General features: G+C 38.3%; 1 protein-coding gene across 1 annotated transcript in view; it reads left to right on the plus strand.

The window, feature by feature from the left end:
• The first annotated feature begins 8011 nt into the window (after positions 1-8011).
• Positions 8012-16778, plus strand: part of LOC149845245 (uncharacterized) — a 35757-nt gene continuing 26990 nt past the window's right edge. The window contains exons 1-4 of the mRNA XM_089987305.1: positions 8012-8307; positions 8998-9034; positions 9372-9608; positions 9701-9748. Coding sequence (XP_089843431.1) covers positions 8012-8307; positions 8998-9034; positions 9372-9608; positions 9701-9748 — 618 coding nt within the window. The remainder of the gene's footprint in view (positions 8308-8997; positions 9035-9371; positions 9609-9700; positions 9749-16778) is intronic.

Consider the following 16778-nt stretch of genomic DNA (forward strand, 5'->3'; position numbering starts at 1 on the left):
CTAAACTGGCAATCTGAATGCGACATGAGTCAGTGGCAAACAATTTCCAATCGATCAGGTCCTCAAGTAATCGCCACTCACTGCTTACCAAACTCGCAAGACGTCCTGCCTTTCTGCTCAAAACATCAACCACTACATCAACCTTTCTTAGGTGGTATGATATGGAGAAGTCATAGTCTTTTAAAAACTCTAACCACCACCTCTGCCTCATGTTCAGGTCGCTCTTATGATCAGAGAATACCTCAAATTGCTCTCTGTACAAGTAATGCTACTAAACTTTAAGTGAAAAGACCACTACTGCAAGCTTCAAATCGTGTGTGGGGTAATTTCTCTCATGCACTTTCAGTTGGCGCGAAGCCTATGCTATAACCTTACCATGCTGCATCAACATGCATCCCAATCTAGTACTTGATGCATTGCTATAAACCACAAAGCCTCCCTATCATGAAGGCAATGTGAGTACAGGGGTTGTAGTAAGCCTCTTCTTCAGTTTCTAGAAGCTTTCTTCGCACTGCCGAGTCCAAACAAACTTGATTTCTTTGCGAAGCAGTTTCATCATCAGTGTAGCAATATTTGAGAAATCCTGAATAAATCTTCGATAGTATCCTGTAAGTCCAAGAAAACTATAAATCTTTGATATGCTCTTAGGTTGTTTTCAGTCTAAGACCGATTTCACCTAGATCCAAACATAAGATTCAAACAGATCAAAATAAAGATCAAGAATTTTTTTCTCAAAATATAATCATCGAGGTACATTACCTTAGCAGGGTCCACTGACTCTGTCTTTGGAAATCATATGTCCCCAAAACATGACCTGATTTAACCAAAATTCACATTTAGAAAACTTATCATACAACTAATGTTGTCTAAGTGTCTCGAGGACAATCCTCAAGTGCTCTTGGTGGTCTTCCTCGCTCTCTGAGTAGATCAAAATGTCATCTATGAACACGATCACAAACAGATTCAGGTAGAGCCAAAAGATCTGATTCATCAGATCCATGAAAGTTGCTAGAGCATTGGTCAGCCTAAAGGGCATCACCAAAAACTCATAATGGTCATAACTCATCCTGAACGCTGTCTTCTGCACATCTGACTTCTTGATCCTCAATTGGTGGTAACCCAATTGATGATCTATCTTGGAGAAGACCTTGGCATCACGAAGTGGATCGAATAAGTCATCGATTCATGAAAGATGGCACTTGTTCTTGATCATCACCTAATTCAACATATGATAGTCAATGCACAAGCGCATTGACCCGTCCTTCTTGTTGACGAACAATACAAGCGCACCCCACGGTGAAACACTTGGTCATATAAAGCTTTTGTCCATCAATTCTTGCAGCTTCTTCTTAAGCTCCTCCAACTCGGTTGAGGCCATGCGATAAGAAGCTATGGATATTAGGGCTGTATTAGGCACCAATTCTATGGCAAAATCAACTTCTCTTGCAGATGGTATGCCTGACAAGTTGCCTGAGAATACGTTCGCGAACTCACGAACCATGTCCAAGTCCTCTATTGAGGCCTGGGGTTAATCAGGAAGACACTGGCCCAGAAGGCGTCACAACCCTTATCCATGCATCGTTGTGCCTTCTTTGCCGAAATCATATGTCCTTTGCTTTCCTTTTTACTCGCCTTGTACTCAAGTATAGTCTCACCTGGGCGAGTAAATCAGATACGTCACTCATGACTATAAGACATCCATCCCTTCTGGGGATACGTAAATGGGTTTTTTCTGCAATCCCTTCCGTTAATGGGATACCTATCTGGGGTTTTTCTGCAATCACTCATGAAGGGTTTTTTCTAAAGTTGATAAATCGGATCCGTAAATGGGGCCCTTCCGTTAATAAAGTTGTCTTGCAATCCCTTGGTCCAGCAAAGGCCATATGAGGAACAAATGAGGCCCTATGAGGAATGCATCCCATGCATTTCATTGTTTTTCATCAAAGATGAGGAAGAAGGATATAAACTGCTTCATGAACTTCGATAGAGTGGTAGATTGTACAATGCACTATGATAATGCCAGGAAGATTGTCCTTAGAGTTAGCAGAGTACCACCTCTGTGATCAGCAGTTACCAGGGTAGGACTCCTTTGGCGTGGTAAATGAGCTCATTGCATGTAAAAGCAAACAGGAAAAGGTGCCTAAGACTGAATTGCACTCCCAACTGCCTCCAAGGCCAATAATCCAAACACCGAACAACCATATCATATGCCTTAATTAAGAGGTTACCACCATTATTTCTTTATCACACGTGTCCTGTTTTATCTTATAGGAAGTATTATTTTTTCTATTTCTACAAGTTTTTTCAAAATGAAAGCCCAGGATCGAATCCGTCTGACACGTGGGGTGGCTGTTGTTCTGGTAGGGGTCCGCCTAAACCCAGCTTGCCTTTCAAAAAAAAAAAAAAAAGGTTTTTCAAAATCTTTTCACTTACGGGAAGTAGGGCTGGTGAACCAGCCGAATAAACCCAATAGGATTTGTTTGGGCTCAGACCAATTACTAGTGGATTGAGCTTGTGACTCGGCTTGTGTTTGTGTTTAGCCATACCTATATATTTTATGTATATATTTTCTATGCATCATTCTCTTTATATATATATTTTATGTATTCATTTTTTTTATATATATTACATAAAAAATATATTATCTATACAAGCGCTACCGAGCCAAGCTGAGTTGAACACCATGTGTTCGGGCTCGACTCATTTAAGCTAAATGAGCAGCTAATGGTTCAGCTCACCATCTATACAACCTGATCACGAACGAGTTTGTCACAAGCTGAACCGAGCCGAGCCCAAACTTCATGAGAAGTATCAACAAGAACTTCAGGGCAAACAAACCGAATTGAGATCATCCCTTATGAGAAGTATCAACAAGAACTTCTAAGTAACCAAACCAAACCAAACCAAACCAAACCAAACCGAGCCCAGCCTTGATTAGGGATGGCAGTAGACTAGGGGGAAGCAGGGATCCATCTGAACCCGAGGATGGAGGTGAAAATAAAAACTCATGTGGGATGGAGGCGGAGATGAACTTATACTTTTTCTCATCCCATCCCATCCCATCTTATCTTATCCCATCTCCAATCTCTATTAGTAAAATGACTAAAATATTTTTAGCTATTTAATAAAATTACATATAACACACACACTCTCTCTCTCTCTCTCTATATATATATATATATATATACTATTAATAATAAATTTTTAACCTTAAAGCCTAAAACTATCCTTTTGGCATCCTCACAAAGCTTCCCTGATAACGTTGTTTTCTATGTTGTCTAATATTGAATCTTATATGTGGCAGTTCGTACACCACATATAAACAGTTCTTTTGTATGGTTTTATAGTGGTTTGGTCTCTTTTTCCTTTGTCATGTTTTTTGTTTACGTACACTGCAAACTTGCTTGTTCCAAAAGATCACAAGACTGTCTTTTGATTCCAATAATTCAAAAAAAGAAGAAAAAAAAATAAATGGTTGCATTTTTATAAAATATTTTTTGGTGGTGCGGTTGACCTTTATTTGGCCAATCGTTTGGTTGTGGGGTGGGCCCCACGTGCCTCCGTGTGAGCAACACTGCTTTTCTCTCTCTCTCAAGGGATGCATGTGCTTCACTTTAAAAAAAAAAATGAAGACATAGTCCTCGTGCTTGGTAATTTGTTCACTACATTTTCATACTTTTGAGTTCGAGCATCTACTCTTATTGGACCTTTAACTGATGCTGGAAACTAGATTGGCAGGAACTTCAAAGATCCTGTTATTGAGGATCTATAGTTGCAGTTGGATCAAGCCATCTTGGTTGACAGCATAAAGCAGAAATCTTTTTAGGATATTTGGACTTTCTAGTACAAAAGAAGAAGCCTAAAGATCTCAAAAGATCAGTAGATCTTACATTATCCAAGAAGGTGCTTGTGATTTACTTTGTTTTTTTTTTAAATATAAAATTTGCTGATTTCTGGTTCAGTAAACAAGGATTAACTTAAACAGCGCATTGCCATAATAATAAAGTGCAGATCTCATAGCATCACATGAACCCAATTCCATAGAGATTCACACATTAACGTGACCATTTTACTTATTACTTATTGCTAGTGAAAAGACTGCAATGTACCTTTGGATTGTTGTATTTTTTAAATTTTAGACTAGCCCAGTGTGTGTTCTTTTTACTTTACATAGACTAACAAAAAAGGTCTACTGCATTGGTTGAGATGTTAGATGATATATTAAACCCTAGAAAGCAATGTTGTTAAAATAGGTTCACTAGGTGAATCTGTTTAAAAAATGAAAAAATCAAATCACATTCATCTTGAATCGGCCCTTTTTACCATCAGATAACACGTGTCATTAAAAAATAAAAAATATTAATCCCCTTCAAAATATTTAAAAAATGAATTGAATCATCCTTGAATCGGCCTCTTTTGAATAATCTTTGAGCCGATTCGGGCTGATTTTGACAACATTGCTTGAAAGTATCACAAGAATGAAGGTCTCAACCATAGCAGTAGTTACTTGGTTGCAATTTAAGTAACATTTTTTTTTTTTAAATTTATAACCCGAAGAAACCTCACCCGGCATGCATGGCTTAAAACTCCGAGGCTAGGACCCCTGCCCTCAGGGTCTACGCTACGCATTGACTTTAAGTGACACTTGAAATGACTATTATTCATTAGAGTAGTGTAGAGTCTAATTTGCCTTCTTTTAATCTCATTTTATAAAATATGACTAGAGTTTGGATGCATTCAAAGGATTGTAGGTGTAAATCTCGTGAGATCTCCAAGGCAAGACCCATACTTGAGCAGCCTAATTAACCCAAGATCTACCAATATGTTTGGTTCTCTAATTTTTTATTGATAACTTAATTAGCTGAGACTTGGTCGGCTTGGAAGAGATTTGTGTGTTCTAGCCTCACCCAAGTCTAAATCACGCTGACATATCAACTACTGCAAGGATTTTAATAGGACAACCACAATACAGGATCAGGTTAGAGCCTCACATCATGTAAAATCTGACTAAGTTCATGAACTCCACTGTTTCCATAGATCAACTTGGGATATGACAGTCATTTAAGTAAATGAAAAATTGTGTTATTTTAGTTGGTCTATGTTATTTCAGATACTTTAGGACGGACTTAAAAGTGGCCAAGTAGCCACTGACTTGGACAACCCAAATTAAATAAAATAAGAAACTGGACATTAGATGGCCTTCTAGACTTGATCATTGAGCCACACATGCATGGGCACACGTGAAGGCAAGCACGCATGTACTTTGGAATATGTAACAGGGAGAAGATGCGTCGTACTGTGAGTTACAATTTGTTTGTTGTCTAGTGCATTTACACCCCTATGAAGATCATGATGGTGATGAACTGATGATGTATGCATGCCCCATCATGAATTGAATTGTCCATTCCATTAGCCCTTGGTGATGTGATACTTGGGCAGTGGGACCCACGTGGGATCGGCCATGCTATCCCTGCTTTCATGTAAGATGGATAAGCATTCATGGTCAATCTTGAATCTCAACACTGTTAATATAGAGTTCATGATGTGCAAACATGGTGTCCAAGAAATGAAGTGATTATTATGGAGTACTAGATTCAATAAACATTATGGGGTTATCTTATGGGGGTTTACAAATTCTTATTATACTTTAAGAAAACTTAATTGTGCCTCATAGTAATATTGGGGTTCATGAACTTAGTCATGTTTGATGAAAAGTCCAAACACAATTTTGGCATTCATTTCCACTTAACTGAACAATTCCATTATAACAGCATGGTTTTGGCACTAAAATAGAGTCTGGGGGAGACAAAGCATGAGTACTTTTAGAATGAAATGGAGACAAAGGCCTACTCTTGCGCTCCCCCCCTCTCTCTCTATCCACTTGTTTTTTTTAATGAATCTTTTAATTTTGTCTCTCTCCTTCCACGTGCATACTTTTCTCACCTCCCCCCTCTTTTCCCCGCAATTCTTGCTTCTCCACCTAACTACTGGTCCAGTCCCACCAACACAGCAACTTTTCTAACATTGAGCTAGAAAATGACCAAACTGCAACCAACAAGAGTCTGAAAGTGGATTCATATGCCACCCCATAAAGGGTATGTTTGGGTCTGCAGGAAGGACCAAGTTCATTAACTCAAAAGTGTTGCCACTGATTACAACATCTCTCCTACTAGTTCATATAAAAGTTGGGTCAGACACTGCCACACAGCTTTCCTGTTTTTTTATACAATGACAAAACTGATGGAGTTTATACACTTGTTAATGTTCATATACCATAAGACCATCAATTGCAGTGGAATGTAAAAGACCATGCGAGAATTCACACTATCTCCCTCTCTCTCTTGAAAAAAAAAAATTAACACACTATACTATCATTATTTTTATTATTGGAAGAGATCACTACTTTGGTTTGGATGTCCTATTTTTGGGTTGGACAGAGGACCAGGTGCAATCACATTGCACACTTTGAGTGACCACCCTTCATCTTTGGGTACAGGCCTGTTAGTTGTGTGGCTCAATAGAAGATAGAGGGCAGCATTGCATTGCACACTTTAAAGTTAATTGATGTGATTGCACCTGCTCCGCGGTATTTGAGTACCGTCACATGGCACAATTTTTGTGCCTTAGACACCTGATCGCCCTCCATCAGGTCATGGGCCCCACACCTGACATGCCCTATCCCAAGATGAATTGTGCCCCCATCTAGCCAGGTGTGCCAAGCCCTCGTGAGCATCGAGAACAGTTATTGTCCTTACCAAAGGCATTTAAGTCGGCCATTTTCACTCTCTTGCTTTTATATATTCATGACCAACGTGTCCCAGTCGCCGGATTCCGGCCATATCTCTGAAAGCGTGACCAAAATCCGGCACCTACTTGAAAGTCTATTCTGTCCCGGTAAAATTGCTCCACTTATCTGCTCCCTCAGTGTCAGACCAGGGAAAAGGAGCGCAAGAAAACCCAGCTTTCACATACCAAATAACCCTAGGGTGGTATATATTAATGTTTTATGAACTAGATATATATATTTTATCCAAGTCTTTTTCTAAGCTGAGAAAAGAACGCAGTTGGTCGGTGCGTTTATCTCCTAGCTAAGCATGTGCATGAGTGGTTTCTTGGGGTCAATGAGAGCGGATCTTAGCTGTGGAGATTGAAATCTGGGATGGGTTTTGACCTTTTTTGAGTTTGTACTCTTATGTGCGTGGAGGTCTTAGGTTCAGAGTGAAAGCTGTGAGTGTGATGTCCATCATGATGCTTTCTTCTCTTATGTAAGCTAGTGTGTGATCTCATTGCATTATATATACTTTTAGTTTATGTGCATGCATGTACATCTTTTTGATCTGAGAAACGGGCACTCAAGAATCAGGAATGAGAAAGTGTGCTTTCAGTTGGATACATGTGAAGTTCTGAGGAAAAGTTTGATTGTAGAGGAATGAGTATTCAAGAATCTGGAATGAGAAAAGATGCTTTCGGTTGGGTACATGTAAAGTTCTGAAGAAGGGTTTGCTTGCAGAGGAATGGGTATTCAAGAATCAGCAATAAGAAAGTATGCTTTCAGTTATTTGCATGTGAAGTTCTGAAGAAAGGTTTGACTGATTCGATGCCTAGCGTGTATTGAGATTTTGGTCGATGTGTTTAATGTGTTATGTCTCTTCAAGGAGAGTCCATGAGGGGGTACTGTTCCACTATGATCATTCATATGTAACTTTAGATTTTCTATGGATTGTTATGCATGTGCCCGTGGTTTCTAGGCTCCTCCTGTAAGAGAAAGCGTCTTTCTGGTCTGATATTCACTTTTAATCTAGCCACTGCCTCGTGCAATGTCTATAGATGCTTGCATTCAGGATTATTGATCTCAAAACGACTAAGATCTAGCCAACAAGGGATTAAGATTGAGAAAAAAGAAAAAGGGGTGGTTGGAAATGGATATTCAACTATTCTTATGGGGTGAAATCTGATTTTGTGGCACATCTGAAGAGGGTGTATATGTTTGAGGTCCTGAGTTTTGGCAGAAATGTGTGGTATATTCTCGCATTTGGCTGCAAAGTTTGCATTCTTCCCACCTAATCCACCTTCATATCAGGTGAGGAATGAGAATGAGAGGATGGTCCTTGCAAATATTCCTAGAGACGATGCAATGGATGTTCTGTTGTTGGACACTAAATATGGTAACAAGATTGCGGCATTGTATCTTAGGAACCCTTATGCCAGGCTGACGGTTTTGTATTCTCATGGGAATGCGGCTGATCTTGGGCAGTTGTATGACTTGTTTGTGCAGCTCAAGGTGAACCTCAGGGTTAACTTGATTGGGTTAGTGTTCATTTTCCAGCTATTTCGGTCCTTTTCTGCTCCCATACTGCAATGTGCGATTATTACTTGATTTTGTTTTCATCCGATACTCTGGTCATATTATAATTATACTTGGTTCTGTTTTCATCTGATATTTTGGTCACATTATGCCTATACTCACTCTTTTTCATCCCCCACTTTCATTAAATGGGTTTTCAGTAACTTGGTCAGTTTTCTTTTTGGTATTTATGGGGTTGTCGATTTAAATATGATTGAAGGACCTTCTACCGTCTTTTTTTTTCACTTTTTTATGTAAGCTTTCCCCATTCCTGTTGCCGCTTTGTATATATGACATCCATCTGTTCTTTCCTTGGTAGTTCACTGTAATTCTTCCTGTTACAAAGGTTTCCATCATAGCCTTTTTTGCGGTTTTAGTTCTTATAAATCACCATTTTGATATTTGTGCTGTCCATATTCTTGTTTCTGTCTTGTGGGTTGTTTTGTTCTTGGTATGGGTGACTGTCCTCTGCTTGATTTGAGCATGTTTTGGTTTTTGCATGCCTACTTTGGTTTCTGGTGCATTTTCTTATCCACTTGCATGATGCCACGTTGATCTCTGCATTTCTTTTATCCACCGTTTCTGCCATGACTTTTTTGTGGGCTGGATTTTTGTTGTTCTTTGCTTAGTCGATCTATGTGTTTGATCTGCAGATATGATTATTCTGGATATGGAGCTTCGAGTGGTAAGGTGAGTTGTTGGTCTTGGCTTGCGTTTCTTCAATTATTGATCACTAATCATAACATCATCAGGCATGATTTATAAGATGGAAGTCAAAGTTAATTTAGTTGTACCAATAAATTATAGGGTAATTGTCTTTTACTAGTTTGCAATCAATTCTTTGTCTTTTAAAAGTTGCATCTAGGAGGTCTCGTCTCAAACATGGAATGTTGGTAGCGATTAAACTTTTTGTGTCCCAAATAGAGCAAATGCTACCTTCTATTCAACTCCATGTTTGCTGACTTTTTAGTTGAAGTATTTGATATAGTGACACAGAACATGCTGATCTCTTCTTTCTTATGAACAGCCTAGTGAAAGAAATACTTACGCAGACATAGAAGCAGTATATCAATGTCTAGTGACAGAATATGGAGTTAGTCAGGAGAACCTCATTTTATATGGGCAATCTGTTGGAAGTGGACCAACATTGCACTTGGCATCTAGGTTGCCGAGGTTGCGAGGTGTTGTTCTTCACAGTGCAATACTTTCAGGTCTCCGTGTACTCTGTCATCTAAAAGTCACTCTTTGTTTTGACATTTACAAAGTAAGTTTGTCATCTTGGCTGGCGTGGCTTCTTAATAGGATTCTCCACCTTTATCATGAATTTACTGATCAATGATATGCTCTTTTATACAGAATATTAACAAAATTAAAAAGGTGAAATGCCCTGTACTCATGATACATGTGAGTATTCTGTTCTTCTGACTTGACTTAATTTCATGTGAAACACATGAACCTCAAAAAGCCAAATATATCTTGTGTTGTTTTTCTTCTTGTCACATCAGCTAATTATTGTGTATTCACATGTAACCTTTTGAGAATTGATGTTTGGTGAAGAGAGAGTGACATGTCAAAAACCTGTGCTACAATGCTGTTCAATATTTGACTGATAAAGAACTTATGATCTATATCTTTTTCCTTTTAGTTGTTGTAGACTAAGTTACATAAAAAATCCAAACAAATGTTAATTTTCAGAAGATCAGGACATTCTGAAAATCAGCAAAGTAGCCCTTGACCATAGATCTTTCTACTTTTCTTTCAAAAGCCATTCTACTTGAGAATTAGTAAAACTTTCTCCTTTGGTGATATTCATATCTTTTTCAAACTTTTGTAAGACAATGGGATGTTACAGGTGTCAACGGCGAGTACTTTTGCTAAATGATTGTCCTGTACAACATCATTCAAAAAATTACATGCCAATACCCACTTTCCTTCTCAAGATCGTTTCCACATAATCTATCTTCATCATCAGATAACCATCTTGGAGACAAGATACCAACCAGTTCTAGTGGAAACACTAAGTGTTGGTCCTTTTTTTTCTTCTTTTTTTTTTTTGCTTGAAAATTTGGGCTCATCTTCCTTGTCCGTGGCCTTAGTTGTCAAAAGCGCCAGTCGGAGCCTAGGCAGAAAACCCTTAAAGGGACTAGTCGAGGCCTAGGTAGGACTAGTCGGGACAAAAAAAATAAAACATCAAGAAAAGCAAAAAATTAACAATAAATAGTTAGATTTAGTAATAAATATGTGATTGTAACTATGGATGAAGTGTGTAATTCAGTGTAACATGTCACAAAATTCATGAAATTGCATAATATTGAACATACACCAAAACTTAGGACACACCATCCAATTACTCTCTCTCTCTCTCTCTCTATATATGTTAAAAAGGAAATATCTTTTGGTGTGGGTAGTATTATATAATTAGTGAAAAATAGAAGGATTCTTTCTGTAACCTATTATTAGCTAATTCCTTTAAGAAGGGATTAGGGTCTAATGCATAGTTAACGAGTTTCCCTCTTCTCTCTCTTCTCCATCTTCTCTCTTCTCCCTCTTTTCTTCTCTAGGGTTTCTGACTGTTGTGTGTGTGGGTCATCTGGTCGCTAGATCTTGATCTAGCGACCAGGATTATCAAGCCTGATTTAACATGGTATCAGAGCTACGTTCCCTCCTGGGATACTGTTGCTGATCGTGGGATGCTGTTGTGGCTGATTGTGGGAAGCTGCAACAAGTGTCGTGAAATGTGTAAGCAAGTAGATCAGGTGGGAAGCTGATCTGATTCAGTTTGGCGCAGATCTGAAACCAGATCTGATAGAAGTCGCGGGGATCTACCTAGCGTTGAAGATCCAGATCTGAAATCAGATTTTACATGATAAAAATCTGATCGCTGTCGATGATCAGATATGGTGGAAATCTGATCAGTGTAAATCGATTGGATGCTGCTGGCCTCAAAACAGGTTCATGTTTAAGTTTCTGCTGCTAACTGGATCGTGGCATACGGCTGAAGATGATCGTGGAATGATTGTTACATGTGGATCGTGGAGAAGACCAGATCAAGTGGAGATTGGGTCTGTTGAAGAGTCAACTCGTAAATCGCTACAGAGTCAGATCCGGCGTGTTCTTTTCTGCTTTTGTAGTGTCACAGATCTGATCTGGACTGATCAGATCTAGGTCAGGTCTGGTAAATGTTTGAGAATCGGTCAAGATGACAGATCTGCGATCTAAAGATGGTGATCTAAAAAGGGAGCTGATTGGAGAGTATAAAGCCTTTGTGAACCCTTTTTCGTATGGGTCCTCTGTCAAGCTAGATGACTCTAACTATGCGAGGTGGTCCCGGACGTTTATGATGTCCGTTTCTGGTCATAAAAAAAACATATTCTTTTAGAACCAGAACCACATGATAAAACTGAAAAAAACAGCACATGGGATGAAGATAACGACATCGTTATGTCGTGGATGATGAACAACATATTGCCACATATTGCTGATAGTCTTATTTACTACAACACTGCAAAAGAGATGTGGAACAACCTTCAAGATATGTACTCTCACTAGACCAATGTGAGCCGCATCTTACAAGTCGAGCAAGAAATTTATCAACTGCAACAAGGAGATCAACCGCTGGCCTAGTATTATGCATCTGTCAAATCTGCATTTGAAAGGCTTAATGGACACAGGCCCCTATGTTGCACCACACAGAAGTCCCATCAGGAGCAAACCATGGTTGCAAGATTCCTGACTGGACTATCATCTGAATTTGCAGTTGCAAAGGTTCAGATGTTGACAGGATCAGATGTCCCAACTCTTGCCGAAGCCTATAATCGCCTGAGAAGATTAGCTATTACTCTTCCGCAAACTCATTTTGATTTTCAAACATCGGCTCTTGTAGTCTCTTCAGGTCGGGGAAGAGGAAATTTCCTAAATACGCGTGGCAGAGGTACAGGAGGAAGAAGTAGATTTCAGTGTATCAATTGTGACAAATTGGGGCATCTTGAGGACAGGTGTTGGGATAAAAATGGTAGACCCCCTACTTTTTCTCAGATATCAAATGTGTCCAAGGCCCAAATTGCGAAGCTTGACATAGAGATTCCCACCGGCTCCTCTAATGAATTGGTTACTCTTAGTCGTGCAGAGTATGAAGAATGGATGTCTCACCGCCCTTCTAGTTCGAACGCAGTTACTCCTATTGTTGATGTTGCTTGCTCCAGAGGTGAAGGATTAAATCACCAAGGTAGTAGATGGATTATTGATTCAGGTGCCTTTAGACACCTATGTGGGTCTTCAAATTTTTTTTCCAAGCTAGACCCCATGTGTGATCAGCACAAAGTTGTCCTTGCCGATGGGAGTTCATCTCTCATTGTGGGACAAGAAAATGTTTCCATCTCTCCGTCACTTCAGCTGACAGACGTGCTTCATGCTCTTTCCTTTCCTCAAAATTTATTGTCGGTTAGTTGTATTACAAAAGAGCACAATTGTAGAGTGATTTTTGACTCTTTTGTGTTGTATGTTTCAGGATTTAATGACGGGGAAGAGGATTGGTGGAGGCTATGAAGAAGAAGGTGTCTACTATCTTCGTCAACCACTGGGAGTCGTGCATACCGTGTCTGAGTCATCCTCCAGTTCCTATCAATGGCACCTTCATCTTGGTCATGTACTGTTGCCAAAACTTCGTAGAATTCTTCCTCAAATTTCTCCTTCTGCCTCATTCCAGTGTGAAGCCTGTCAGTTGGGTAAACACCACAGGAGTTCGTTTCCTTCAACTCAGAGTCCATCGAATCAGAGATTATTTGAGCTTCTTCACGTTGATGTATGGGGACCTAGTAGAGTTCCCATGAGGTCCCAGTGTCGTTATTATTTAGTCATTGTTGATGATTTTTCCAGATTGTCATGAGTATTCTTAATAAAAGACAGATCGGAAGTTCTTCAATCCTTATGTCTCTCATTATTGAAATAAAAACTCGATTTAATTCTCTTGTCAAAATCATTCACACTGACAATGCTCTTGAGTTTAAAACCAATGAGTTACTACTGTTTTATAAGAATCGTGGCATTCAACCTCAAACTACTTGTGCCCATACCTCCCAACAAAATGGGGTAGCTGAAAGGAAGCATAGACATCTTATAGAAGTTGCTCGCAGCCTTATGCTCCAATCATGTATGCCTCCTTCGTATTGAGGAGATGCCATCCTTATAGCTTGCTACCTTTTCAATCGCATGCCTTCATCCTCATTGGGAGAACAAATTCCTGTGAAAATCCTATATCCCATTACTCATCTTTTCTCGATCTCTCCAAAACATTTTCTCCTTTGGCATGCCTTGGTACTATTCCGCTGGTCATATCAGTGGCTGTCCATAATGGATGGAGCTTATGCCAGTTGGATGTGAAGAATGCATTTTTGTATGGTGACTTGTCTGAAACCGTGTATATGTAGTTTGAGGTTCGGGGGAGTGTTACAAGGTATGCAAGTTAAAGAAAGCAATATATGGTCTAAAGCAAAGTCCGCGTGCGTTGTTTCAGAAGTTGTTTGAGAGTGTGTCTGCATTTGGCTTTAACAGGTCAGCATCAGACTACTCATTGTTTGTTAAGAAGACTCCCACGGGTGTTGTGGTTATGGTTGTGTACGCGCATGAAACTCACAGGAAGCAATAAAAAGGATATCTCAGATACCAAAGCTCATCTGCAGAAGCATTTTGTTACCAAAGATCTTGGTCCTTTTAGATACTTCCTGGGTATAGAGGTGGCTCGAAACCGTGAAGGGTTAGTTCTATCACAGAGAAAGTATGTACTTGATTTGTTACAGGAAACAAGAATGTTAGGAGCCAAACATGCTAACATTCCAATGGATCCTAAACTTCACATGTTTGAAAAAGCAGAACCTGTCGACAATAGAAATTTCAGATCTCTAGTTGGTAAACTCTTGTACGTTACAGTGACAAGACCAGACATCTCCCTGACCGTGAGCAAGATTAGCCAGTTCATGGATAAACCAACCCAAGTACATTGGTAGACAACAATGATGATTCTCAGGTACTTGAAGTCTTCTCCAGGTAAAGGACTACTATACAGACCAAGCTCATCTCTTGATATAGTTGCCTATTCGGATGCTAACTATGTAGGAGACATTAGTGATAGAAAGTCCACTACGGGATTATGTGTGTTTATAGGTGAAAATTTAATAAGTTGGAGAAGTAAAAAGCAGACAGCAGTAGCCCGATCGAGTGCTGAGTCAGAATATAGAGCCATGGCTCAAACTGCAGCCGAAATGATATGGGTTAAATCAGTTATCAGAGATCTACATGTGCAAACCTCAATGCCGATGGTGATGAGGTGTGATAACAGAGCCACCACCTATATTGCAAATAATCCAGTGTTTCACGAGAGGACGAAACACATTGAAGTTGATTGTCACTACATAAGAGATCTAGTACAGACAAGACAAATTTCTACGTGTCATGTTGCTTCAGAGGATCAAGCTGCTGATGTGTTTACTAAACCTCTTCCTAGTGTGGGCTTTCTCAGATGTTGTGACAAGCTGAGCATGATAGATATATATGCTCCAGCTTGAGGGGGAGTGTTAAAAAGGAAATATCTTTTGGTGTGGGTAGTATTATGTAATTAGTGAAAAATGGAAGGATTCTTTCTATAACCTATTATTAGCTAATTCCTTTAAGAAGGGATTAGGGTCTAATGCATAGTTAACGAGTTTCCCTCTTCTCTATCTTCTCCCTCTTTTCTTCTTTAGGGTTTCTGATTGTTGTGTGTGTATGCGTCATCTGGTCGCTAGATCTTGATCTACCGTCAGGCCTGATTTAACAATATATATATATATATATAGGATTTTGAAAACTTACCAACTAAAAACCCTACCAAACCTACTCACCACACGTTTTATTGGATTTATGGTATTTTTTTTCAAATTTCTGACCGTACAGATGTGATTTATATGTTTTTTTATAGGAATCAGTTCTTGGAGCATTTGATTCCGATGCATAGATAGGTTTTTATAAGTTTCAAAAATCAACAACATGCAATTTTCATAAATTTTTGAGTCTCCAAAATCCAAATACCATTTTTTATATACAAAATTCTTGATCCAAGTGTTGATTTCTAATAAATCAATCATGATGAACACATCTGTATGGTCAGAATTTTGAAAAAAACACCAAATTTTTTCAGTGGGTAGGGTTGGCATGGTTTTTGGTAAGTGGGTTTTCATTCCTCTCTCTCTCTCTCTATATATATATATATAGGGAGAGAGAGAGAGAATGGGGATTATCCTGCCCCATTACTATACATGCATACATACATTATATTAGACATACACCAAAACTTGGGGCACACTGTCCGATTACTCTCTCTCTCTCTCTATATATATATATATATATATATATATATATATAGAGAGAGAGAGAGAGAGAGAGAGAGAGAGAGAGAGAGAGAGAGAGGATTATCCTGGCCCTGTTTCATTAACTGTTAGATGCATTTATGATTGTTGTTGAATGGAGAACATGTAATTGATTAAGCATCTTTATTCTCATATGTGTATTTTAAAAAGGTAAAAAAAATCATCGGTTGATATCATAATAAAATTTCATGATAAGATGTTCACATTTTTTACATCAAATCAATTTGAAACAAAGCTTGTTTCTTAATAAATAAGTATTGATAAATATATCTAATGGTTCAAATTGAGCATAAAACACCTAAAACTTTGATATTTGGAGGGTTTTAACGGTGATGTCAAAAAAAGAAGATAAAATGAACCCCGTTCTCATATATATATATATATATGGGTTAATTTAACATTAAACTAGTTGTGTTTAACATTAGATGGATTCAACCTTATTAAAATAACTAAAACACCATTAAAAGAAAGATATTTTTGAAAATGCATGCTTACTTCTATGGGCATTATAGGTCTTTTGAACTTGGAGAGAATTGAAAAGTCAAAGACTTTTTCAAAATAAATAAATTTATGAATCTATCAAAGTTACCTTTTTGACATAAAAAAGTAATAATGTATTTTTAAAAAATGTCTTCTTTTAAGTGTATTTAAGTCATTTTAATAAAGTTGAATCCATTTAATGTTAAAGACAAGTAGTTTAATGTTAGATTAACCCTATAGATAGATAGATAACTGAAAAAAACAGATTTTATATTTGTGTTGTTGTGTGTGTCAAAAACACATGCATATACGTAAACAACAAAAATAAAAAAAGAAGAAAAAAAAAAATAAAAAAGGAGAGAAAAAAAAAGGAGAGTGGAGTGGGGAGATGAGGAAGAAGAAAAAAGATAAAAATAAGAAGGAAAAAAAAAGAAAAAGGAAGAAGAAGACGAAGGGGAATAAAAAGAGAAGCTGAAGGGGTGAAAGAAGGAAGAAGAAGAAAAAGAGAAGAAAAAAAATAAAAATAAATAAAAAGGTAAAAAAGAAAAGCAAAA

Source organism: Nuphar pumila, chromosome 2 (assembly GCF_984573655.1).
Source record: "Nuphar pumila chromosome 2, dmNupPumi1.hap1.1, whole genome shotgun sequence".
Classification (NCBI taxonomy): domain Eukaryota; kingdom Viridiplantae; phylum Streptophyta; class Magnoliopsida; order Nymphaeales; family Nymphaeaceae; genus Nuphar; species Nuphar pumila.